Genomic DNA, 26,270 nt, shown 5'->3' with positions numbered 1-26,270 from the left:
AATCAGAATTCATGCAAAAAAAATATGTGAAGAACAAAAGCTCGACACTTTAAACACAGGATCTGAAAGGCTTTGCAATGAGCTAAAGTCAGTTGGAAGTTAAGAGCATCACCTGGTTAAGAGGGATTCTTTTTTTTTTTTTCTTTTTCTGGGGAACAACAGGGGTGATAATGTTTTTAATTCCTGGGGGTGAGATAACCTGGGTGCTTGGGCCAGGCTGGTGTTGGTCTCCAAGGCCTAAGCAGGGTTGCATAGCATGGGGGTGGTAGGGGTGGGTACAGCCAGCCCCTTGGGCAGGCCTCAGTAGCCCTCATCGGCCCACCTGGTCAAGAGAAATTCTTAAGCATGGCAATGTTATCCACTGAAAATAAGATAAACAAAGAAGTAGACTTTGAAATTCTTACTGATGAGTTTGTCATTAAAGCCAGGAAAGTACTATTTTGGAGTATAAACAAAATATTTAAACTTAAAATACTGCTGAGTTTTAATATAACTACTTTTCTTTCTTTCTTTCTTTCTTTCTTTCTTTCTTTCTTTCTTTTTTTCTTTTCTTTTTTTTTTTTTGTTACTATAATAGAACATCTTGCTCATCTAGAAACACCTTGCTCATTAAGGAAATACATACAGATGTGTATACAAGGGCACACATTTTTTTCTTTCACTCAAGTCTTCAAGTGGATTGGCCAGGAGAGGTGTGCTCATGAGGTGGTTTCATGAGTCATCTTTAAACAGGCCTCTAGCTTGAACTGCTTGTACCAGAAGGAGCGAGCGAGGGGATTTCAGGAGGCTGGTGAGGGAGGAGGCCTTGATTGGGGTGCTTTTCAGTGATTCCCAAATCAACACACATGGGTCTACTACTTTTTGTTTTGTTTTGTTTTCCTCTTTAAAAAGTGCTTTATTTTAATTCAATTTAGTTAACCTATAGTGTCTTATTAGTTTCAAGGGTAGAATTTAGTGATTCATCGGTTGTATACAGCACCCAGTGCTCATCACATCAAGTGCTCTTCTTAATGCCCATCACCCAGTTACCCCATCCCCCATGCACCTCTCCTCCAGCGACCCTCAGTTTGTTCCTGAGAGTTCAACGTCTCTTATGGCTTGCCTCCCTGTCAATTTTCATCTTATTTTATTTTTCCTTCCCTTCCCTTATATTCATCTGCTGTGTTTTGTAAATTCCATATGTGAGTGATATCATATGGTATTTGTCTTTCTCTGACTGACTTATTTCACTTATACCCTCTTAGTTTCATCCACGTCATTGCATTATAACAAGATACATATATCAATTATATATACTTTTTCATGGACATCTGGGCTCTTTCCATAGTTTGGCTACTGGGGACATTGCTGCTATACACATTGGGGTGCAGGTGCCCCTTTGAATCACTATATTTATATCCTTTGGGGTAAATACCTAGTAGTGCAATTGCTGGGTCATAGGATAGCTCTATTTTTAGCTTTTTGAGGAACTTCCACACTGTTTTCTAGAGAGGCTGCATTCCCATCAGCAGTGCAAGAGCCCCCTCCACTTCTCCACATCCTCGCCAACACCTGTTGTTTCCTGACTTGTTCCCTTTAGCCATGCTACCCAGTGTGAGGTGGGATCTCATGGAGGCTTTCACTATATTTCCCTGATCATAGGCCTGCCACTTCAATCAATAGTTTTCTTTTTGTGGGAAACACTCTTGAAAAATAAATCTTGAAGAAAAAAAAGAGATGGAGAAGAGGAAGAGCCTTCAGACAGAGGAAGGACTCTTACTCTCCAGACGTCAGATATGAGCACAGGCTGCCCAGGGAACCCACGCCTTTGCTCACTTTGCTTCCACTTCCGTTGTCCCTGGCTACGCCCCCCTCTGACCACACAGGCCCTGGCAGGGTGCTGGCCTCCTGCTAGGCCTCTCAGTAAGTGGCCTGGTGGCCAGGGCTGTGCTTGCTTTGGCTGGTGGACACATCTGATCCCTTAATTGTTGGGGGAGGGGGGAGACATAAAACCTTGGCATATACCCAAGAGAAATAAAAACATTTCCACACAAAAACTTGCATGTGAATGCTCACTGGTCAGAGGTCTTTCCACTATATGTGGAAGAAGGACCCCACTCTTCTATCTTCTCACATATAGCCTGGTGGTGAAGAGCCCTCTGGGGCTACGCTGCCTCATTTGGAATCCTGATTCTTCCACTTGTGACCATCTGACCTTGTATGACCTTATACAAGTGGGTTTCTTGATGCACAAATCTGGGAGCGCAAGAGTGCCAGCCTGCCCCTCGGGGAAGGCTGCTGGGGGGCCTGAGGGCCAGGGAGGAGCACCAGGGATGCAGAGAAGTGGGCAAGGCTAGACGCAGAGACCAGGCCAAGGGCAGGGGGTAGGGGGTATAGTCCAGGGCTGAGGGTGGGAGGGAGGTTCCCCGGGTTCTGTAGGAGGGCACCCCAGGAGGAGCAGGGCAGGGAAGGGGAGTGCAGAAGACGAATGAGCAGGGGCTGTCTATGCTGGACAGAGCATGGCTGAGGGGTGGCCCAGAGGAGACACATGGTGGGATGACCTGGCTCAAATGTCCACGCTGAACTCTGGCTCATGACACTTCCCTAGATTCACTGGCTGGTGTTCGAGACTTGATTATTGTTTTTTGCTCTGCCTTCCAAATAGAAAGTTGCTTTGATCTCTGGTAACTCTCAGCCCCAGGTGGAATGGGGGAGATGGAGTCGGAGTGCTGAGGGCAGGGAAGTCAACTGTGTCATCCATCAGCCTCCAGTGTGGAGCCAGGGCTGAGGCAGCTGATGAGGAAGCCCGGCTTCAGGGAGAGGAACCCCCTGCCTACTGCCTTTCCCAAGGCCGGCCCTCCTCTAATTGCTTAGTTCTTTTTGTTACAATAACAGTTTTATTAGGACATAATTCACACACAGCACAAGCTACTCATTTGAAGTGTACAATTTGATGGTTTTAGTCTATTCACAGTTACACAATTAGTACAATATTAGGACATTTTCATCCCCCGAAAAAGAAACCAGATGCTCATCAGCAGTCACTCCTTCCCCTAACCCAATATCCTTCTCCCAACCCTAGGCCAGCAAGAATCTACTTTTTGGCTCTATAGATGTGCCTCTTCTGGACATTTTGTATGGAGGAAATTAAATAGCAGGTGGTCTCTTTGGATTGGCCTCTTTCACTGAGCATGTTTCCAAGACTCACCCATGTTATAGCACATACCAGACCTCATTACTTTTTTTTTTTTTAAGTAGGCTCCATACCCAGCAGGGAGCCCAACGTGGTGTTTGAACTCACCACCTGAGTTCAAGACCTGAGCTGAAATCAAGAGTCAGACACTTAACCAATTGAGCCACCCAGGCACCCTCAGACCGTCAATACTTTTTATACTGACTACTATCCCATCGTATGGATATGCAACATTTATCTTTTCATCAGTTGATGGACATCTGGATTTTTTCCAGTATTGGGCTATTGTGAATCATGACTGTGAACATTCACATGCAAGTTTTTGTGTGTAATGTTTTTATTTCTCTTGAGTACATAGCAAGGAGTAAAATAGTTGGGTCATATGGTTATAATCCTTAGTTCTTTGTATATATTTCCATTTTAGGACTGAGTGCACTCAACAGAAGCATCCATAAATCTGTTTGCCTCCCACATACCCCATAGAACCTAGTGCCTACAAAGTGCTCAGTATGTAGTAGGTGCTCCACTGAGTCAAATGCTGCTTACAAGCAGGGCAAGAAGAGGCTAGAGAACTATCCACCAGATACTACAGTGTGTGTGTGTGTGTGTGTGTGTGTGTGTGGAGTATCACTGGTAATCTTGCAAGCAGTGGTGTGTGTGTGTGTGTGTGTGTGTGTGTGAGAGAGAGAGAGAGAGAGAGAGAGAGAGACAGCCTGATGGAGGCAGGTTCAAGAAGGAAAAAGAGAGGACTAAGAAAAAAGAAGTACAGATCATTTCTTTTAAGAAACTTTTCCGTTAAAGACAGTAGAAAACTGAGACAAGAGCTAGGCAGGGAAGTGATTCAAGAATATTTTGGTTTTTTGAAGATATGAGAAATGACAGTATGTTTGTATGAGGTAGCAGAAAGGTCAATGCTGATGATGCAGGAGAGAGGTGGACAAGGAGGGTGATGTCCTGAAGTAGATGAGGGCAGGTGGGATCCTGCGCATGAGCAGTGTTATAGGCAGAAATTTTGTCCTAAGACTCATATGTTGAGACCCTAACCCCAGTGTGACTCTATTTGGAGAAAGGACCTGGGAGGAGGTGACAGAGGTTCAATGAGGTCATAGGGGTAGAAACCTGCTCTGATAGAGCTGCTGTCCTGAGAAGAAGAGGAGACACCAGGACTCTTCTCCCAGCTGTGAGGACACGGTGAGAAGGCAGCCACCTGAAAGCTGGGAAGAGAGCCCTCACCGGGAGCCAAAGCAGCCAGCACCTTGATCTTGGACTTTCCAGCCTCTAGGACTGTGAGAAAAGAAGTTACTGCCTTTTAGGTCACCCCGTCTATGGTAGTTTGTCACGGAGGCCCCAGCAGACTAAGACAAGGGGAGACACTGGTTTTGGGAAGAACAGTTCTTCTAGATGCTTTTGTTTTCGGTGACAGAGGAGGCGAGGTGAGTAGCCAAGCACAAGGACCCAGGGCTGCAAGTCTAGGAAGGGAGATGAGGAGACAGTGAGCAGGCCAGGGTGATGCAATAACGCCATCTGGGAGCCACTGGGAACCCCTCGGGGGTCTGTGGTCCCTAAGATGACACTCCTCAGCCCTGTGCTGTCCTGCCTGTGCAGCAGCTCAGGTATGAGGAGGGAACCAGCAGAGGTGACTCCACATACGGGTGGGATCTGGCCAAGTGAGGACAAGCAGGAGGGTGAAAAGAGTGAAGGTAGCAGAGTCCCTCTCATGATAAACAGGGAGACCCCGCTTGGTTCGGGAAATGAGAAGTCCCAGTGTCTGTGGGCCGGTGAGAGGCAGTGGGGTCACTGGCTTGCAGGACCTGGTGGGGCTGCAGGGTCTGTGGAGTGGGGTCCTCACAAAGAGACACACAAGACAGAGTGGAGCGGGATGCTTGTAATGGAGACTGTGAGGGGCTGCAGGCATTGGTGGTGGAAGGTCAGGGGCAAGACCAGGGCGGTGGCTGCTGGGAAGGGAGGAGGACAAGGTGCTTGGGGCAGGCCATGCCCAGGCCCTGGTTTGGAGGTTCTGAAAGCACACTCAGTTTCTGAAGGCTGGAGTGTTAGGAAAGAGTGTTCTGGACCTAGTGCTAAAATCTCCACAGGCTAAGGAGTAATAAAAAGATCGAGAAAAGGGGGACATCTGATGCTGGTGATTGGTTGGTTTGCCCATTGGAAATAAGGATGGAGGCATGGGCTCGAAGCAGGTAGAAGCCAGCAGGACACTGGTCCGCACTCTTGCCCAGTGTCCCAGGGGTACAGGAGAGAAAGCTGCGGGCCCTAGACAGGGCCTCAGGAAGCAGCACCCCTGGGGAGGTCAGGTTTCAGTGAGTACAGAAAAGTGAAGGGAACATGCATAGCAGAGAACACAAGGAATTTTGCTGTTGCTGGAGGGGCTGAAAAGGGCCTTTCAGAGCATATAGCGATGAAGCCTATATACTGGAAGGTAAAGGATGTGCTGGGAGTCCCCACAGGACCTGGAATGAAGGGTTTCACAAGATCAGCCCGATACAAACTTTGATTGGAAGCTTGGCTGGCCAGAGGTGGGAGGACTATGGAGAAGTAGGGGTCCTCCCAGGAGTACTCAGGGCTCCCACGTCCCCACCTCATTCTTGCTGAAAGTTGTGGGGGACCCAGATAGAGCTGTTCCATTGGGCTCCTTTCAATGCACTTTGCCTTAGTGTAAAAAAGCGATGTTTTCTCTTTTAGGCAGAAGACTCTTATGTGACAGGAGTCCCAGGGGTGGTGTGGGTTCAGGAGCTCAAGGCCTAGCATGTTGGCATATACAATGGCTACCCGAGGGCCAGCCAGGGCCATCCACTTCCTCATTCAAGAGTCTGCTGTTCTGCATTTATATGGGATTTCACAGTTTTTAAGAGTTCTCTGCTGTCTCCCTGCCCATGTGACAACTAACACCAGACACTGAGTGAGTTAGGAGATCTTAATGAGACAAGCCTCCTCATGTTTAGATGGTGGTGGTCTGGTCTCAGCAAAATAAACCAGAGACCCATGTGTTCTTGCCTTCAGTCAAAAGCCACGGACCCAGCACATGGCAAGTATCTTGCCCATCTCCTCTCTCACTCCACTGCCAATTCCGCAATGAACCTTTCCCCTCTAAAACAAAAGGGAAGTGGAAGACAGATTTTAGGATAAAGCCTTTACCTTCTGAGGTATGTGATCATATTTTTCTGACTTAAGAGGAAAAGAAAATGCCAAACTACCTACTGCTTATGTACATATTTACACCAAGTTACATATATTTACAACTTTATATGCAATATAAAATTTGTAGTAAAAAATTTCAAGATAAAAGTCACTTATAGTATCTAGTCATAGACTGTAAGAGGCATAGAATAGATACTGATGCTGGCTGTTGGGTGATATTGCTTCCAAAACAGAATATTCTGATGAGGGACCACTTCAGATTAAATTTCCAAAATTCCCTTGAAGATGATGTAATACTTGAATGGTTAATCAGATGGCTTTCCATTCCGTTATTTAAATAACTTAGTAACTATACATTTCATCTTGTAGTACCAGTCAGCTGGAGCTATAAAAAAAAAGAAAAAAAAAAGGTCTCATGTTAGTAACTCATAAGATACAGACCAAGAGTAGTTACCCTCCTACTGTAATGTGAGTAGCCCTTTTACCATATAACCATCAAAACCAAGGGCTCAAGACGCCTGGATGGCTCAGTGGTTGAGTGTCTGCCTTCCGCTCAGGGTATGATCGCAGAGTCCTGGGATCTAGTCCCACATGGGAGCCTGCTTCTCCCTCTGCCTGTGTCTCTACCTCTCTGTCTGTGTCTCTCATGAATAAATAAATAAAACAAAACAAAACAAAAAAACCAAACTAAACCAAGGGCTCTGGGGAGTGGAGATGGAGGGAAACCAGTCTTAGGGCCTCCTGGGATGGTGGCTAGAAGTCTACATGATGTACTACCTTCAGCGCTAAGCACTCATCCTAAGCCCCATCTCCTCCAACCAACTCAGTCTTTGGTTGAATTTAGCTTTGGTTCAATTTAGCTTTTCAGAACCTTTGGTCCAATTTAGCTTTTAAGAACCTTCCTGCTCAAGAACCTACAATGGCTTTGGGTGTCATGGAAATCTCCAAAGAACACAGCTGAGCCTTCAGAACCTAGAGTTCCCAAAATGCCTCACTGGTGACCAGAGATCATAAAGACTCTAGTGCTTACTCTTTACGATCTCTGGTTATGTTTTTCTTATTCCTCAGCCTCTCTTCCTGAGTCATTTCTGTGGTGATAATAGAACCACCCCAATTAGCTCAGAGGTTAGCTCAGAGGAAATGGCCCCAGCACAAGGCTGCAGAATTGCTTGGCCACGCCCTCCTAAAAGGAGGCTCCAGTTCTTGCTTCGTGCCCTCCCTCCAAGTGTAGGGGACTTCATAGGTCAGAGCAGATGGGATGGGTGCACCCAGACCAGACCAGAGTTCCCAAAATATCTATACTCCACTGGTGACCAGAGATCCCAAAGACTCCAGTGTTCACTCTTTATGATCTCTGGTTATGTTTTTCTTATTCCTCAGCCTCTTTCCTGAGTCATTTCTGTGGTGATAATAGAACCACCCCAATTAGCTCAGAGGTTAGCTCAGAGGAAATGGCCCCAGCACAAGGCTGCAGAATTGCTTGGCCACGCCCTCCTATAAAGGAGGACTCAGTTCTTGCTTCGTGCCCTCCCTCCAAGTGTAGGGACTTCATAGGTCAGAGCAGATGGGATGGGTGCACCCAGACCAGACCAGAGTTCCCAAAATATCTATACTCCACTGGTGACCAGAGATCCCAAAGACTCCAGTGTTCACTCTTTACGATCTCTGGTTATGTTTTTCTTATTCCTCAGCCTCTCTTCCTGAGTCATTTCTGTGGTGATAATAGAACCACCCCAATTAGCTCAGAGGTTAGCTCAGAGGAAATGGCCCCAGCACAAGGCTGCAGAATTGCTTGGCCACGCCCTCCTAAAAGGAGGCTCCAGTTCTTGCTTCGTGCCCTCCCTCCAAGTGTAGGGACTTCATAGGTCAGAGCAGATGGGATGGGTGCACCCAGACCAGACCAGAGTTCCCAAAATATCTATACTCCACTGGTGACCAGAGATCCCAAAGACTCCAGTGTTCACTCTTTATGATCTCTGGTTATGTTTTTCTTATTCCTCAGCCTCTTTCCTGAGTCATTTCTGTGGTGATAATAGAACCACCCCAATTAGCTCAGAGGTTAGCTCAGAGGAAATGGCCCCAGCACAAGGCTGCAGAATTGCTTGGCCACGCCCTCCTAAAAGAGGCTCAGTTCTTGCTTCGTGCCCTCCCTCAAGTGTAGGACTTCATAGGTCAGAGCAGATGGGATTACCCCGAAGCAGTGCTCATCATGCTTTTCAGAACCTTCCTGCTCAAGAACCTACAATGGCTCCCTATTCCCATATCACTTCATCTCAAGGCCCCTGACTTCAATCTTTTGCCACCTGTTCAGCTTGATGTGACGTGGGCCAATCTCTCCATCAAATAGACCATGAGGATTTAGTTCCCCTCCATGTCCTTGCCTCTGCTGCCTCTCCCAGCTAGACTGCCTTTTCCATTCTACCCCTGCTTTGAAGATCTAGCTCACGTTCTATTCCTCTCACAGTCTTCATGATTATTCTGGTGTCTTGGCCTCCCCTTGGCTGGCTGCCCAGCCCTGACCGTCCACATCACACATTCTGGCCAATGACTCCGTGCCTAGCCCTTTGAGCTGGTCGTGTCCTCATCTCTCCAGTGTGCCCACAAGCTTCTTGAGCCTGGAAGCCCTCACATATCCTTTCTCTGAGTCCCATACAATGTCTAGCCTCCCTAGGTCCATGCTCTCAAGCCATTAGCTAACACCGTGCCTGGCCTCACTGGAGTAACCTCCGTGAAAGTGTGCTGAATGAACAGAGCATGAGTTCTGGGAGACCCCATCGCCTCTCCCAGTGGCCCTGGCTCACAGCCCTACTCGAACCACGGTCGGCAGTCGTGGTTCCGATAGCCACCCCTCCACCATAACCAGCTGGGTCTCAGCACAGGCCTCCCTGGAATCTCGCCCTCCCCTGGCACTCATGCTTCCTGCTGAAAAACTCTTAACACCCACATCTGACCACAGCCCCTCATCCTCTTTCTCTCTCCACTTCCCTGCTGGCACACCTGTTCCTCACCTCACCCGCTGTTGCTCAAACCCCCTCCGCATGGCCTCCTGGCCCAGCAGCCTCTCACAGCCTCACTGGGAGGCTCACAGAGCTGCCCCAAGGTTCCTGCCATAGCCAGCTTCCCTGGTAACTAGAGGTGTCCTGCCCAGGAGCTGAGGAGAAGGGGAACCTCAGAGCCCATGGGCCCCACTGCACACAGGTGCCCGCTGCTGGGCTGCGGTTCTTCCTCATTCCCACTCCAACCACCGACCCCAGTGGCTTTCTTGAAAATCAGCAACTTGCTCAGCAGAGCCAAGGGTCTTGACCACCCATCCCCGTCCTTAGCCTCTCCTCGCCTTGATTACTCAGTGCCCCTCTCTGAGGATCTCTAGCAGCATGCGGCCCTGACTCTCCTCCCAGCCTTGTCCCCCCTAGCTCCTCCACCTCTGCCCATCACCAGAGGGCCTTGGCCTTGTCTTTCTGGATGACCTTAGATGCTTTGGGCATCAGCTACTGGCCTGAGGAAGATGCGCCCCTATCTGTAGCTCCAGCCCCAGCCCCTACAGCTACATTGGCAATTATGTGCTGGACATCATTACCCCAGGACTGTGCCTGCACCCCAGACTCAGCCTGTCACAGCACACACCAACCTTCTCAAACTGGAGCCCTGTCCTCTGCTATGCCTGCCAGTGCCGTCGTCTTCTGCACACCAAGCGTCAGAATCCCTGTCACTTCTGACTTCTTCTCTGAATAATAATACTCATACCATAATAGCATGATAGCATCTATTCAGCACCCTTCTGAGTCAGTCACTGTTCTCTGCATTTTATTTCTATTAACTTGTTGATACACATTGCTATTTCTAGGCTGTGATTACCTGCATGGTTACTCTGATCTCTGTACTATCATTATGCCTGTTTTCCATAGAAGAGAACTGAGGCGCAGAGAGTGGAAGTGACTCATCCGAGGCCCATGAGAGATGAGCTGGCAGGGACCTCCCCCACCCCCGGGAGCCTGCCCCCTGCAGCTGAAGTGTTCGTGAATATGACTACCACCCTTCCTCCTACACCTAGCCCTCCAGGGCCGCTTTGGCATGACCACCTTGATTCAGGCCCTCTCTGCTTGGCTGGGTTATTCCATTTGGCCACAAACCAGTGTCACTATCTGCAGCCTCTCGTCTGTTAATTCCCCTGTGGTTTTTCTGAAGCATGGCTCTGCTCAGAAATCCTCAGTGATCCCCAGAAAAAAAATGACACAAATCTCTTGGCAACTTTTTCTCAATATCTTGGCTTGGCTCAATCTGCCAGCCCAACCCCAGCTTCCTCTATTCACCGACATTGTCACTCTCTATGTGCCCTGTATAACCCTGAGCCTCTTCTCTTCTCCGTCATCCCCTAAAGCCCAGCTCCTGGGCCCCTGCCTCCTGACTGCCGAGGACCTGGCGGGGGACAGGGGTCCTTCTGGAACCTCCTTATGGCAGTTGAGTAAGCACTTTTACTGTTAACCATGTCTAGATCCTAGCTTTTGTTTGTGATACAGGCTCAGCTCTGACCCTGGCTCCCAATCCTTAATCCAGTTCTCTGGGGATGGGAGGGGGCGGACAGTCTAACCCTTGGTGTCGCAAGACCCAGATTTGAATCCCAGCTTGACTGCTTCTTAGCAACGGGACTGACTTCTCATAGTTGCTGTCTGAAAGCAAGTGGTAATGACACCCCCGTGTGAGGCCCACTGAGAGGGTATGAGGAGGTGACACATGGGACTTGTCTCCTCCAGTGCTTGACACAGGTGGTGCTTGAGAAACAGTGGTGGGTGTCTCTGCTGATGGGACTTGTTACCATTCAAGACAAGCGACCAATACATAGAATGTGGTCCCCAAGGGGTAGGCACTTCACATTAGGGCTCTTCTGGTTCTGCTGCATGATACAAAATTTACCTGCCACACAGTCTGCAGGGTACTTACCTGGCTGTGACTGTTTCTCTGCCACATTTCAGATAAACTGCAAACAAAGAAATTTTCATCACAGTTAAAGGACTGAAAAGCAAAGCTAAAATCTATTATTTACTAACTGCTTGAGAGAAACCTGAATCTGGAGCACTCTAAACCACAGCCCCATCAAGGTGGTCTCCTGTTCTCCTAAATGCTTCAGTCAAGCTAACTACAGAGGCGGTCCAAAGAGGTGTCCCAACACTGGTCATTAGGTGATAGAAACAAAACCGAACACTGTTAAGAGAATGGGTATGTCTACAGCAGCTCATGCAGAAGACTAAAAAGGAAGGGCAGCCTAGGATGATGTGGGCCAGCACTGCCTCGGGATTATGTGAGCCACACAGGTAATTTTAAAATTTCAGTGGTCACATTACAAAGTAAAAAAGAACTGGGTGGAATTCATTTGCAAAATTTTTTTCATTTTGAAGATTCATTTTCATTTTGCATTTTGAAATCTTGATAACGTTCAAAATACCTTATTCAGTCGCCCCACATATCCAAAGCACTCTTATTTTAACATGGAATCAAGATAAATAGAACTAATGAGATACTTTGCAGTCCATCTTTAATACTGAGTCTTGTAAACCCAGTGCGTCTTCTAGATCTACGGCCCATCTCAGTTTGAACTCCCATGTATCCCATGTATCAAGGGTTCAACAGCTGCATGTGACTCATGGCTACCATTTCGGTCAACGTGGTTTTGAACAGTAAGATATGGCTTCCACACGCGTACACATCAGTTTCTTCCCATCACAGGCAAGGGCCCTTGTCTGGAGCCACACTAGCCGTCCAGCGGCCTACGCCACAGGATTGGTGGAACTTGCACCAGTGTCTGGAGACCCCAGCTGACGCTGGAGCTGATTATGTTTCACTGACCCCCTCAGAAAGCTCCACCCTGAATGCCTCACTTCTTCCCAATTTATGGCTTTAAGCCGCTCATGTAAGGATTTTTTCAAGACACCTTTTTTTCAGATTATACAGTGCTACCCGTACTGATCATGGGAGTCATTTTCTCTCCATTGAATGGACTCTTTTTTCTTTTTTAGTTAAATCAGACAACTTTTTTGGAATTATGTGTGCACTCAGTACCATCTTTCTTTGGTTCAGGTATTCTGGTGATACACCCACAACCACCATGAGTGGAAAATGATTTTGGTTTCTGGAGACCAATCTGTTCAGGATATGATGATTAACAATGATGCTGCTGTCTGTGGCTTAAAAATATTTATTTACAAGGAAATTTGAGCTCCCCAAGTATTTTACTCATTAGTAATGAAGCCTCAAAACTTTCTTCAGCTGATTTTTATATTGTATTTAGAGGAGAGTCAGCTGACTCGTAATCTATCACCTAGGGATCTTTGTGGTATTTGCAACCTATAACATGGAAACATGTGATGCCTGGGGCACCACATTCTAGTGGCAAAGGGCCACCAGAAGTCTAGGACAGCACTGACCAATTGAACTTTCTGCGATGATGGAATTCTCTATCTGGCTTGTCCCGTTATGGTAGCCACTAGCTCTGTGTGGCTACCGAGCACTTGATATGTGGATAATGCAAATGAAGAAAGAAATTTTAAGTTAAATTCAATTAATTGAATTTTATATTTAAACTATGATGCGGGGCAGCCCGGGTGGCTCAGCAGTTTAGAACCGCCTTTAGCCCTGGGTGTGATCCTGGAGACCCGGGATCGAGTCCCACGTCGGGCTTCCTTCATGGAGCCTGCTTCTTTCTCTGCTGTGTCTCTGGTTCTCTCTCTCTCTCTCTCTCTCTGTGTCTCTCTCATGAATAAATAAATAAAATCTTAAAAAAAAATAAACTATGATGCGTGGCCAGTGTCATGGCACTGAACAGTGCAGGTCTAATTGGCAAACGTGGCCCAAGACATGAGTGTGAGACGACATGGGTCCTACATGCCATCACGAGCCTAAAAGCTTCCTCTTCAGCATTCCCTGTGGGAGTGACACATCAGTCCTGCAAATAGCCCTCTGGAGGAAGCTGATATGGAGAGCGTCCAGGCTGCAAGAACATCTAGTCCTCACATTTACAGCCTGGTCTGTGTCCTCTGGGACTTGAGGAGGGGCTTCTTGTCACCAGGAAAGAACAGGAGGGCAACAGATCGCCAGACTCAGGGCACATGGCTTGCCTTCCAGGCTGGCCTGCATCTCTAGGGGACCAAGGATGGCTCAGGAAGGCAGTGCAGATAATACTGGGTCATTATTACCCACTCCAAGTCACCAAACCCATTAATAGCTGCCTCCTCTCCAGAACCTCCTTCTGGGCCAGAAGATATGGAAAGGATGGCCCTGGCAGCCAAGAGCAAGGAGTCCTTTGCAAAACTGAGTTTGGAGTCCAGAGATGTAATAAATGTTGAAGCAGACCACAAATAGAAGGAGGCCATGGGACATCCAGTTGTGTTCCATGTCCTGAGGGCTCCTTCCACTTTAGGTCATGCAAAATCTTGGCAAACCTGGCACCCCAGCAACCTTGGACAATAAGCAACACACACACACACACAAACAAAAGGCTTGGTTTCTTTCAAAATACCTAAAATTTCAGACTTTGTTTTTGTCTCCAAACTATTAATTTCCTGGCCTTTGAAAAATTAATTCAACTTTGAAACTTATTTTTTTAAAAAAGAAAGTATACTTACCTTTTATAAGCAGAACTGTAACTATTGCTACAAATATGAATACTCCTAGTATAACCCATCTGTTCCTTGAATTCCCTGGGAAAAAGAAAAGAAAAAAAGAAGACAGTAAGAAAGAAATACAATTAGCTGGACTGATCAAAACGAGATTCAGTTGATTCTCCTTATTTGCAGATTCTATATCTGCAATACACCTACTTATTAAAATGTACATGTCAACCCCACGCCAATAATCATAGCACGTTCATGGTCCCTGGAGGACACGTGCAGCGGGATGGTGGAAAATCTGATTTCCAGGTGTGCAAGTCCCCAGAGGAGGTCAAACTAAGCAATGCTCTACCTTCTTGTATCCTCTCCTCCAATGGAAACGTGTGTCCTATTCCTAGTCTGTGCAGTGCCACATTTTCCACACTTTTGTGCGTTCTGATGGCTATTTCACTGTCTAAAACAGCCCCAAACATAGTGTTGAAGTGCTGTCTAGCATTCCTAAGTGCAAGAAGGCTGGGATGGACCTTACAAAAAAAATATGTGCGTTAGATATTCTTCATCTAGGCATAAGTCATGGTGCTGAGGGCTGTGAGTCTAATGTTAATGCATTAATAATACATAAATTGTCAGGGGTCTTTAAATAGAAACACACACAAAACAAGGTCATTTATTGATTTCTTGCCCAAAAACGTGTGATCAGAAGCTTGCAGGAACCTAACTATGCATTTCCCAGAAGCAATGTTCAGTATTCACCAATTCTTTTTTTTTTATAGATTTATTTATTTATTCATGAGAGACACAGAGAGAGAGGCAGAGACATAGGCAGAGGGAGAAGCAGGCTCCATGCAGGGAGCCCAATGTGGGACTCGATCCCGGGACTCCAAGATCACGTCTTGGGCCGAAGGCAAGCGCTCAACTGCTGAGCCACCCAGGCATCCCAGTATTCACTAATTCTGTGTTCACAGTGATTTTATGACACACAACTACTCCAAATAAAGAGAATCAACTGTATTTATAAATAAACTTACTTGCACAAGGCTGACCCATAGCAAGCCCAGTGTTATTTCTTAGAAGATGCAAATATTACAGTAAGAGTGTTGTTTTCAGCTAGCCCACACTGCTTATGGCAGCTTAACTTAGCAGCACGCATTTGGTAGGGCAATTTGGCTGTTGTGTATAACAAGCCCTTAGTAAAATAGTTCGTCCTAAAGCAGCTAGACACCGTGCTAAGTGATATGCGCACAGTCTCACTGAACCATTACAACACTGAGAGAGTGCTTTAACCTCTTGGTGTCTCGGCTTCCTCAAGGGGTAACTGTAAACGGGACGGATCAATATGCTCATGTCACTGGGCAGTTGGGAGCATTAACTGAGTTAATATCCTTGAGAACAGCTATTCGCTATCACCATCAACCTACTGAGTAGATGCTACTGATGTCTCTCCTAAGATCCTTTGGCCCTGCAAGTCTACTTCTAAGATGTTAACCTACAGAAACGATCAGTGATGTGCCCTTCCAAAAAAAACAAAAACAAACAAACAAAAACTTCACGGAGATATTTACTGCAGCTTTCCTGACAACATCAAGATGACAAAACAACCTAAATGTCTTCAGTGGAAAAGTATGACACATTCACAAGGTGGACTCTATCCAGCTACTAAAAATCCAAAGGCGGAATACTTAAGCATATGGCAAAATGATCACAATGCACTGCTGGGGGGCCGGGGGTGGGGTCGCTAAGTCAAGCACCGGAATGAAAGAGAAGATGGGTGGGAGAGGCAAAGTGAAGGAATCCATGAGCATGAGAATGTGAACACACACCCTTTCCTCTTATTAGGAACACAGGTGGGTTAGAACCAACAGGAGGTCACACACCTGTCTGATCTGAGAGGCCCCTGGCTAGAAACTGCTAGTTACCCCCTTGTCCTGACCCCTATCCATTCGTCCCTCTTTAGTAGCACAATTCAGATTTTCAGCTGGGCACACTATCACTCAACTAAAAGATTCATTCCTAGGCCTTTCTCACAGCCAGGTTTGACCACGTGACTAAGTGTCGGGCACCGAGCTGGAGGAAGGGTTGTGTGGGATTTCTCCAAAGTCTCCCCATTCTGGATCCTTCTGCCTGAAATAGTGGGGAAGGTAGTAGGAGCCGGGCTGCTCCTGGGCCTCTGACTTCATCAGGCAATGATATGCCCCGGGCTGCCTACCTTCAGATATATATAGTTTTTTTTAATTTTTTTTTATATATAGTTTTTTTTAATGTGCAAGAAGTTACATACAGTTTTAAGCCACCAATACTTTTTTAAAAAAATATTGTATTTATCTGAGAGAAAAAGAGTGAGCACAAACCAGGAGGAGGAAGGGGGTGAAGCAGGCTCCTTGCAGAGTAGGGAGCCCGATGCCGGGCTCAATCCCAGGAGCCTGGGATCATGACCCAAGCCAAAGGCAGATGCTTAACCAGCTGAGCCACCCGGGTGCCCCAAGCCACTGATACCTAAAAAAATTTTTTTTTTAAACAGCCAAATCTAATGGTACTTGATCTAGTTTCTTCCAAAAACCTTTCTCCCATGGGATAATGTCAGATGCTGCCACCACTTTGGGACAACAGATATTCAGGGGAGATGACAATGACAGTAATACAGTTCTTAACTCTGCTCTTCTTCCACAACCTGTCCGCTGTGCTGGCAGGTGCTCACTCCCTCTTCACCTGGTTCCTGAGAGACCACATTGCTGAGTTTTCTTCCTGCTTCCCTGAGGTCTTTGTCAGTCTCTTTGGCTGGACCCTCGTCCTCTCAACAGCCTTTAAATGCTGGAGTCCCTGAGACTCAGTCCCAGCCCGCGCTCTGTCCTATCTGCCCACTAGGTGATCTCACCCAGTCTCACAGTTTTAAATGCCAACGAAATGCCAAACGTATTTCTCCAGTGTGAACTACTCACCAGAGACCTAGACTCGCAAAACAAAGCGCCTTAGCTGATGTCTCCATTTGAAACCTAATGGGCATCTCAAACAACGTGTCCCAAACAAAACTTATTTCCTCCACACACCTGCTATTCTGCTTTCCAATATCATTGGAAATGGTGACACTGTCCATCCAGTAGCATGAGCCTGAAATCTAGGGGTCATTTGCACATTTCTTATGAGAGACTCTTCTCCCTCACTCAATACATTACAGATTCTTCGTGATTGTATTTTCAAAATGTAGCCTGACCTGAACCACTTCTCCCAATCTCTGCTGCCATCATGGTCTTTTGAGACACCATAACCTCTGGCTGAGACCCTGAGTTTCTAAATTGGGTGCATACACCCCAAGGAGTATGCGAGATGACCAATGAGGAGCAAAAAAGTGAGAATCTCCACTTTCATTTGCTACTTACGTCAGTCTAAATTTGTCTGATTTCGTCTATGTTTTAAAATGGGGGACTCCCGGGTGGCTCAGCGGTTGAGTGTCTGCCTTTGGCTCGGGGCGTGATCCCAGGGTCCTGGGATCGAGTCCCACGTCAGGCTTCCTGCATGGAGCCTGCTTCTCCCTCTGCCTGTGTCTCTGCCTCTCTCTCTGTGTGTCTTTCATGAATAAGTAAATAAAATCTTTTTTAAAAAAATAAATAAAATAAAATGGTACAAGTTGGGGGCGCCTGGGTGGTTCAGTTGGTTAAGCGTCCAACTCTTGGTTTCAGCTCAGGTCATGATCTCATGGGTTGTGAGACTGAGCCTGTCAGGCTCTGTACGAGGTGGAAGTCTGCTTGAGGTTCTCCCTCTCCCTCTGCCTCTCCCCCAACTCACTCACATTCTCTCTGTCAAATAAATAAATCTTTAAAAATAAAATAAAATGGTGCAAGTTATAATCATTGCAGTAGAAGCATCTACTGCTTCTCAAAACCCAATCTCCCCATTTTCCTTTGGTAATAGAACTCCTGTGTTTCAAGTAGGCACATGACCAGCCAGCTAAGGGAGACATTTCCCAGTTGCCACCAGTGGCCATGGCCGTGAACTCAGTCATGCCAAGTGGCTGGCACTGAAGAGATGCATGCCACACTGGATGGATTTTTAAAGGGAAGGCCTGTTCTCCCTTTCCACTTGCAAGGCAGGTAGAAATGTGAACCCGCTTGACTCCAGTGATCACAATTCTTAAGCCATAAACATTTTAGTATATGTTTCCAAAAGATAGGGATTATCTGTAAAACGTAAACATGCCATTATCATATCCAAAAAAACTAATTAAGTGCTTAATATAATCAAATAAGGAGTCACCACTTACTCTTTTTTTTTTTTTAACTTTTTTCTGTTTGAATCAGGATCAAACAAGGTCCGTATACTGCAATTAATTATAGGCTTCTTAAATCTCTTCTCTTTCTAAACTCCCCATCACCTCTTTTTCTTCCCCTTATAATTTATTTATTGAAGAAACCTGATGCCTGCTCCTATAGAACCCCCTACAGTCTGTACTTTCATTTCACATGGTATGGTTTTCACCAGCCAATTCCTACGAATGCGTCAAAATTTATTTCTTAATTTGACTTATTTAAAGATATACAGAATCAGGATGATGTCATGAAAAACAAAAAAAAGCCTCCAGAATTCAAAGACCTACATTTTAATTCTATCTCCATTACATAAGTGAACTTGCGGAAGTCACCCCACCTGATAGAACCTGTTTCCTCACTTTCAAAGGTAAACAATTCCTGTCTGGCCAGTCTGGAATGGTGGTGGTAAGCAGCCAACAAGATGATTATTTGAGAGCGTCTGCCAAAGGGTGGCAGGATGGCAGTGTGAGTTACTACCTTTCACTGATAAAGTATTAAAAGTCTGAAAAAAAAATCACTTAAAAAAGTAAGACCCAGTATTTAACTGTTATACCCACATGAATTTGTATCTGTTATGATGTATGCAACGCTACAGAAAAGTATTCAAAAATCATCATGGGATTTAAAAAAGAGATCCTAGATATTAATTGTTTAAAGGAACTATTAAGATAATTAAATTTGGGCCCCAGATGAGGGGGGTGCGGAACATCCTCCAATATTTGCTTAATGGGACCCAGATATATGTCTCTGTCAGCACTACTTCAGGATTTTATTTAAAGATTTTATTTATTTTTTTGAGAGGGAGAGAGAGCGAGAGCTCACAAATGCAGGAAAAGAGCTTGGGTAGGGGGGCGGGCGGTGCGGGCAGAGGGAGAAGCAGAGTCCTTGCTGAGCAGGGAGCCCAATGATGCAGGCATTGATCCCAGGACCCTGGGATCATGACCTGAGTGGATGGCAGATCTTTAACGGCCTGAGCCACCCAGGCGCCCAGCACTACTCCAGGATTTAAATGACCTAAGAACTATCTAGCAATGTTTCTCAAACTTTCAAAATCTACACTGCAATATGAACTATCAGTTTGGGAGGAAATGTAAAAGCAAGAGGAATCACTATTATTTAATAGCAAAAAGGGTTTGTTTGCAAATTAACAACAGTATATCATATCAATGAGAGGGAAGTAGTCATGACAATCTTTTCTCAAGGTATCTACAGGGAAGAACATCTTATATGGACATTCAATTCTAAGGGTAAAGGTTAAATGAAAACCTATGCAAGGGCAAAATGCTAGAAAATCTCTTAAAATATTCCATATAATTCTATAGAAGATCTTATTCAGAAATTACTTCCTTCCAAGTATTTGACTTTTGGGACACAAGAAGTTTTTCAAGATTTCAACTGGCTTATTCACTCTGTACACAACACATTCTTTCTCTTGTTGGTTATGTGTATCATGCACATGCCAAGCCAATAAAAAGCACACTGCTTTTGGTTTTTTGTTCCCACACTATCTGCTAGCAGGCAAATTGCATTTCCAGAGTAAGCCTTGGAAATTCCACCTATTAAGTGGAATTAATAAAGAAATGTTTCCTCCAAGCATAACGATTATCAATGACTTTGCAGTTGGTTTTCAAATCTTCTGGACAATTGTGTGCCTTACACGAAGGGTGCCACTTTGAGTGGCACCTCTATGAGTTTGGTCTTTTCTCTGCCTTTAGGGACCAAAACCATCGGTTATGAACTGGAACTCATTTTGTCCTTTGTCTAAGTATTTGTTTGTTTTACCCAAGAAGTCACACTGCTTTGTCTGAAAATTATATAACGAACTTAATCCCTCCATGTCATTATCTGAAAATTTTGAGGGTGGCGGGTAGCTCAGTCCATTAAGTGTCTGACTCTTGATCTCAGTTCAGGTCTTGATCTCAGGGTTGTGAGTTCAAGCCCCATGCTGGGCTCCATGCTAGGCATGGAGCATACTCTAAAAAAAAAAAAAAAAAAAGAAAAGAAAAAGAAAAAAAAACAAAAGAAAATTTTCAAAAAGGACGATACATGGGAGATTCAGGGAGAATGGCTCACTAATCAAATATAATTCAAGTTTTTTATATTCACTGTATTGACTAATTGCCTTTTTCTGTTTCAGTTGCTTGTTCAGAAAAAAATGATTCACAGAATCACCCTGTCCCTGCCCAAGGAGATTCACAGTCTGTATTTGCCCTCAAATCCTGTTCACTACTTATAATCATGATATTATTCTGTATTTACTGCTTACTATTTTCATCTCTTCGTGTATATTTTCATGAACCACTTGAAAATTACTGATCCTTTTGTCTGTAAACTGGGAATATAATGTAAAAAAACAATCATAAAAATTGCGGATTACATAGGTACATGATAGTTAAACAAAATAAAAGGACCCCAGCCAAGACAGATTGTCACGCTATTCATGGAATAGCCTAGAGGAATGTACCAAATGCACATTCTTGTAGCACACGTGCAACCTTTAAGAACACGGTGATCATTAACATTATGAAGTAGTGTTGTGAGTAATTAAAAGCATAGGCTCTGGAGCCAGATGGCCTGACTTCAAAACCAGGCTCTGCCCCTTACTAACTGTTGACCTGAGGCAATCAAACTAAACTCCCTGTGTCTTGGTTTCTCCTTCATAAAATAAAGATTATGACTAGTACCCAACGCATGCAGTTGTGTGAAGCTGTGTGAGGATGGAATTAATTAACAAATGTATTCGGACGATGCTTGACACAGAAAAGGCTAAGAAATGTTAGCTGTATATCTGTAATGCAGTGTCTGTGAAAACCATAACTCTATTTTGCACTTCAGATTTATGAAATGCATGTCAGCCACTACATCTCTGGTTTGAAACTCCCAAACCAGAGTGTCAGGGGCCAGTCCCTGGGCCCCACTTGTATATAGTATCTCTGCATGACACGTTTGGTTATTTACTCACCAGGTGGGACACAAGTTGCTAAAACGAGCGAAGATATCTGTTTGGATAATGGATTGCTAATAATACATTGTATTTTCTGTGAGAGATCATTGTTCTTCTTAATAAGCACTTCAGAGGGATCGGAAGTATTTATACACTGTGCTGGAAAGCAACTCCATGAGTACTCCGTATAGTTTGTATGTCTCTTATAAGATTCTGGGATCTTGCAGTGGACTATAATATCTTCAAGAGTTGACGTGCAATTTAGTGTTGGAATTGGAAGAGGATCTGGGGGACAAAAAAAGAAATGTAATATTCAGTACAGAAAAGAGTAATTTAGACTCATCATATACAAATGTATGAAGAGCTTCCAGTTTCCTTATGAACTTGAAAAGACAAACAGACCACCTCCTTGAGCATCAAAGGGAGAGAATTCTCTTCTTCTGGCTCAGATTTACCTGCTCAAATTCAGAATACATACAGGCACCAAATCCCTTATCCTCAATTCCAAAAACCAAAAGATTTTACACAAGATAACAAGAGTCACTCAGCTGCAAATCCTCATCTGAATTGACATGAGGATTTAATAGTTTGTATTTTTCTCACTTATTTCCTTTTTATTTCTCTTTTATTATTTTTCAAGTAAGCTCCACACCCACTGTGGGGCTTTAATTCATGGCCCTGAGATCAAGAGTCACATGCTCTACTGGCCGAGCTGGCCAGGTGCCCCATATTTTTCTCACTTACTTCAAATATTCATTATCATGTTGTACTAAAAATATTCCTGTGCCTGAGTATGAGGTGGTCCTCAAAACTAAGTGGGGTGCTTCTTAACATACATAGGGGAGTTTATACTACCTCTCTAAAATCTAAAAACGTTTACCTCCAAAAGATATCTGACTAACTGTGCTCGCTTCGGCAGCACGTATACTAAGATATCTGACTTACAGTGTTTGCAAAACGTATGGTGGAGCCGTACTCTGAGCAGGCTCTGCTAATCGGCAGAATAGGGGATGGTACCTGTCACACACCTGTCAGGCTAGAAGCCCCATGCCCAGCCTTTCTCTAGCAAATGCTCCCTACTGGCTACAGCAGCCTGAACCTGCAAGGATGAATTAAGAACCACAATGCTAGTTTATCCCATTAGACATTTGTTTATTTAATTCACATGCCTTCCTGCATCTCTACTTTGCCCCAAAAACTAACCATGAGAAATTCGAGAAAACAAATACATGGTCTCTCTGGGAAATGGTCATGTGTGGCATTTGCATAAATAAAATTTCAACGCATTGTGAACATCTACTAAAAAAGCAAATTCAAGCAAATTCATGTTTATCAAGATGATGGAATACTTACTATGCTGCTATTTAAAATGATATTTTCTAAGGCAAAGGAATGCTTATGTTCTAATTATTAATCTAAAATAATCTAGGGTGCCTGGGTGACTCATTGGGTTAGGTATCTGCCTTCGGCTCAGGTCACGATCCGGGAGTCCCAGGATGGGGCCCCACATGGGGTTCCCTGCTCATTGGGGAGCCTACCCCAACCCCCTGCTGCTTCCCCGTTCACTTACTATGCTGCTCTCTCTCTTGCTCTCTCTTCAAATAAACAAATAAAATCTTTAAAAACATAAAACAATAAAATAATCTAATAATCTAGTTGAAAATATTCAACTCCTCTCCCCTCCCCCTCGCCCCCATCTTCTCTAGACTTCTTTCACACTTGGTTAAGTAACACACCCGGTTAGAGACCTAAGTTATCCATAACTTCCCTTTCTGCTTGGGACTTCTTGAGCTGTTAGGTCTACTCTAGCTCATATAACTTGTTACTTGCTGCCTGAAAGTAAGCAATGGAGAATTTCTCCAAGTTAAATTGTAAGCAATAGACCAGCAGTCTTCAAAAGAGTAAGGAGTTGTTCTCGTTGGGTCAAAGTTAGAAAGCCTGAGCCCTCCTCCCTCGGCCTCCTCAGGCCGCCCTGCCAACCACACGCCCATAGCAGCCCCAGAAGCACTTCCTCACAGCCCTGTGTGTCTCGGTGCAGCTGAGAAACTGAAGGGATGGTTCCAGGTTCTGTATTTACTTATGCCTGTCACTGCACCCGAGCCGAACAATTCTCAGAGTCCTGCAACTGAGCTTTCTAGTTCCTTGGAAATGTTCCACAGAAGCATTTCTCAAATATTAATGGGCACGAGAAGCCACCAGGGCTCTGTATTAAAAATACAGATACTGAGAAGGTGCTCCTTGTGTTCAATTAACAGATTCTAGTTAATTGATCTGGTTCAGCCAATGTCTAGCATTTCATTAAACACTTTCTGAATAAGGACGCCTGGGTGGCTCAGTGGCTGAGCACCTGCCTTAGGCTCAGGTCGTCATCCTGGGTCTGGGGATCAAGTCCCACAGTGGGTTTCCTGCAAGGAGCCCCTATCTCCCTCTGCCTATGTCTCTGCCTCTCTCTCTGTGTCTCTCATGAATAAATAAGATCTTTTAAAACACACACACACACACACACACACACACACATACACACACAAAACACTTTCTGAACTAAACAGAGGTGCCTCATGAACCCCCTCAGACTGTGCATCTTTGGAGGGTAAAGACTAGATACTACTCACCTCTTACACATAAGCCCTGACATGACACAAGGCACACAGTTAGCTCCTCAATAAGGAGAACATATGTTGAATAGATGGAGGGATGGCTGGATAGATGGATAAATTCAGGGAGACAGTTTCCCAATTATTCTCTCTACTGTATAAAATGTAAATTCTTCAATCAGCTCCTCTCCGAAAAGGAATGGTGTGGTGGCTGAGAGCCTGGATTCAAGAGCCTGACTGCTTGGGTTCACACCAGAGCTTTACCAGGAAGAGCCAGACGCCCTTGGGCAAGTTACTTAACCTGCCCTGTGGTTAGGTTTCCTTTCCTGTACAATTAAGAAACAAATAATGGGGATCCCTGGGTGGCGCAGCGGTTTGGCGCCTGCCTTTGGCCCAGGGCGCGATCCTGGAGACCCGGGATCGAGTCCCATGTCGGGCTTCCGGTGCATGGAGCCTGCTTCTCCCTCTGCCTCTCTCTCTCTGTGTGTGACTATCATAAATAAATAAAAAAAATAAAAAAAAAGAAACAAATAATGTCTCCCCTTCACAATGGAGATGAGGATGAAATGAGGGGAGATGGGTAGTAAGTGACACATGGATTAACATGCAGTGCGTGGCACAGGCATGTCAGCTGTTAACAGAGCACACGGCGAGAAGGCAACCACGAGCGTTGTGATACAACCAGGAGTTGGCAGGTGTGAGCTTTTGCTTTGGCTGGCTGTGTCACTTGGCCCACAGCTCTTGTGGTAGCTGGAACACATTTGAGAAATCAGCCAGCCCAGGCCTCCTGTCCTACAGAGGGAGAAACCCACTGCTAAATCTGTGTCGTTTTCATCTGCAAAATGGAATATAATACTCTAAAATATTGTAAAGGTCTAGTGGCATATGAAAATAATTTGAAAGGGCATAGGGGAAGAGCTAGCATGATTTTCTGTGTTGTTAGAGCTCACTTAACTATACAAGTGCTCTTTCTGGTGGTTTCATTACCACAGTTGCTGGAAGAACTGATCCTGCATGCAAAAGAAAAAAAGCATGAAAAAGAAGAAAAGCATGCAAACCTTCTTGCAGCATCTGGGGCACAGCTTCTACAACTCTAGTCTTTCTGTCTATAATCCTTACATTCTCTCACTGCCCCTGGGACTTCCACAGCTATCTCTAACAAATAATTATCTCTGTACCTTAAGCAGCATCAAACTGGCAGGAAATGTACTTACTTCATCCTTAAGATAACTTAGCCAATTTATAATTAATGAACTCAGCTCACTACTACTCTTTAAGATTGAGAATTGCTTACACATATCTGATGATATTTGTTTACTTCTATTACCTTTAATAAACAGTTATACCACTTCAGGTCATTTAAGGAAGAACAGTTAATTCCACTTATATGAACATCACTATCTTCAAGGCAACTAATAAGAGAAAGAACTAATAAACGTCGACGGTGGAAATTTGAAGGGGATTTTGAGGGAAGAAGGAAACCAAATACCAAATTACACACAGAAGGAAGTAGATGGCCTGAATTTAGGAGGTGCCAGGAAACCCCCCTGTCTAAAATATCCTTTCTGAAAATCTCCCATTAGGCCTGGTGTCTCCGGAAGATTACCAAGTCACTTAAGTATTAATACACCCTGAAGGAAGTAGGCCTTCCTCATTTAAAAAAAAAAAGAAAAAGAAAAGTATGACCAATCGTTTGTCATTCAGGTGTGCAATCCTGAGTCACCTTATATCTTTTTATAACCAAATCTAAATTTGCTTGACTCTTTCTTAGAAGTGTCTTCTCTTTCTTTCTTTTCCCAACATCTACTAGCAACACCTATCTCCCTAGAAAATTGTAGTAGCTTCCAACCTGATGTCCCCTCTCTCTAATCCACCATAAATACCTACTATCTAATTAATCATCTGAAAATAGATTTCATCAGGTCACTTCTCTGTTCCAGGACCGGATACAGTGGCTCCCCACTGTTGGAGGCTAAAATCTCAAGCCAGGACTTGAGGTTCCACGTTTAATGCTGCCCAGATCACTGTCTCCTGATCAAACTCACCTCCCCTGGACTCTGCTGCTCTGCAGGTCTTTGCTAATTAGGGTCTCTAGGGACTACTCAGTTGGTCTGACTCCTGAAATCAAGTACCTTAGTTGAGTTACCATGGAATTTAAAAAATCAAATTGTTTTTAAACATTTCATCAAATTTTTTTTTTTTCATTTCATCAAATTTAAAAAGATAAATGTATTCAAAAGTTTGAACTCAGTTCTACAAACTCTATGCAAGGGCTCTTAAAATGCATTCCATTATTATCTAAATTTGAAATCAATCTTTTGAGTTGCTGGCTCTATATATGGCCAGATCACCAACGTGCATGTTTTAAAAACTCTGCTTCTTCAAAGGCATCCACTGATTCCTTTAATGGCATGCCTGTACACCTTAACACACCTCACTCTTCTAAATGGAGTTGATCATCTTCTGGACAAACCAGCCACCCAGGCTGAGCACCCCCATTTCTGT

General features: G+C 44.8%; 1 protein-coding gene across 1 annotated transcript in view; it reads right to left on the bottom strand.

Moving 5' to 3' along the window:
* Positions 1-2,914: 2,914 nt before the first annotated feature.
* The window catches only part of CD58 (CD58 molecule), a 42,013-nt gene continuing 18,657 nt past the window's right edge, over positions 2,915-26,270 (bottom strand). Inside the window, exons 3-6 of the mRNA XM_041756380.1 lie at positions 21,190-21,456; positions 13,942-14,016; positions 11,264-11,300; positions 2,915-6,710 (exon numbers count right to left, since the gene is read on the bottom strand). Of these exons, the coding sequence (XP_041612314.1) occupies positions 6,701-6,710; positions 11,264-11,300; positions 13,942-14,016; positions 21,190-21,456 (389 nt within the window). The 3' untranslated portion in view covers positions 2,915-6,700. The remainder of the gene's footprint in view (positions 6,711-11,263; positions 11,301-13,941; positions 14,017-21,189; positions 21,457-26,270) is intronic.

The sequence above is a fragment of the Vulpes lagopus genome, chromosome 5 (genome assembly GCF_018345385.1).
Source record: "Vulpes lagopus strain Blue_001 chromosome 5, ASM1834538v1, whole genome shotgun sequence".
In the NCBI taxonomy this organism is placed as follows: Eukaryota; Metazoa; Chordata; class Mammalia; order Carnivora; family Canidae; genus Vulpes; species Vulpes lagopus.
Note: the sequence above shows the minus strand (reverse complement) of the source record. Positions and strands in the feature narration are given on the sequence as shown.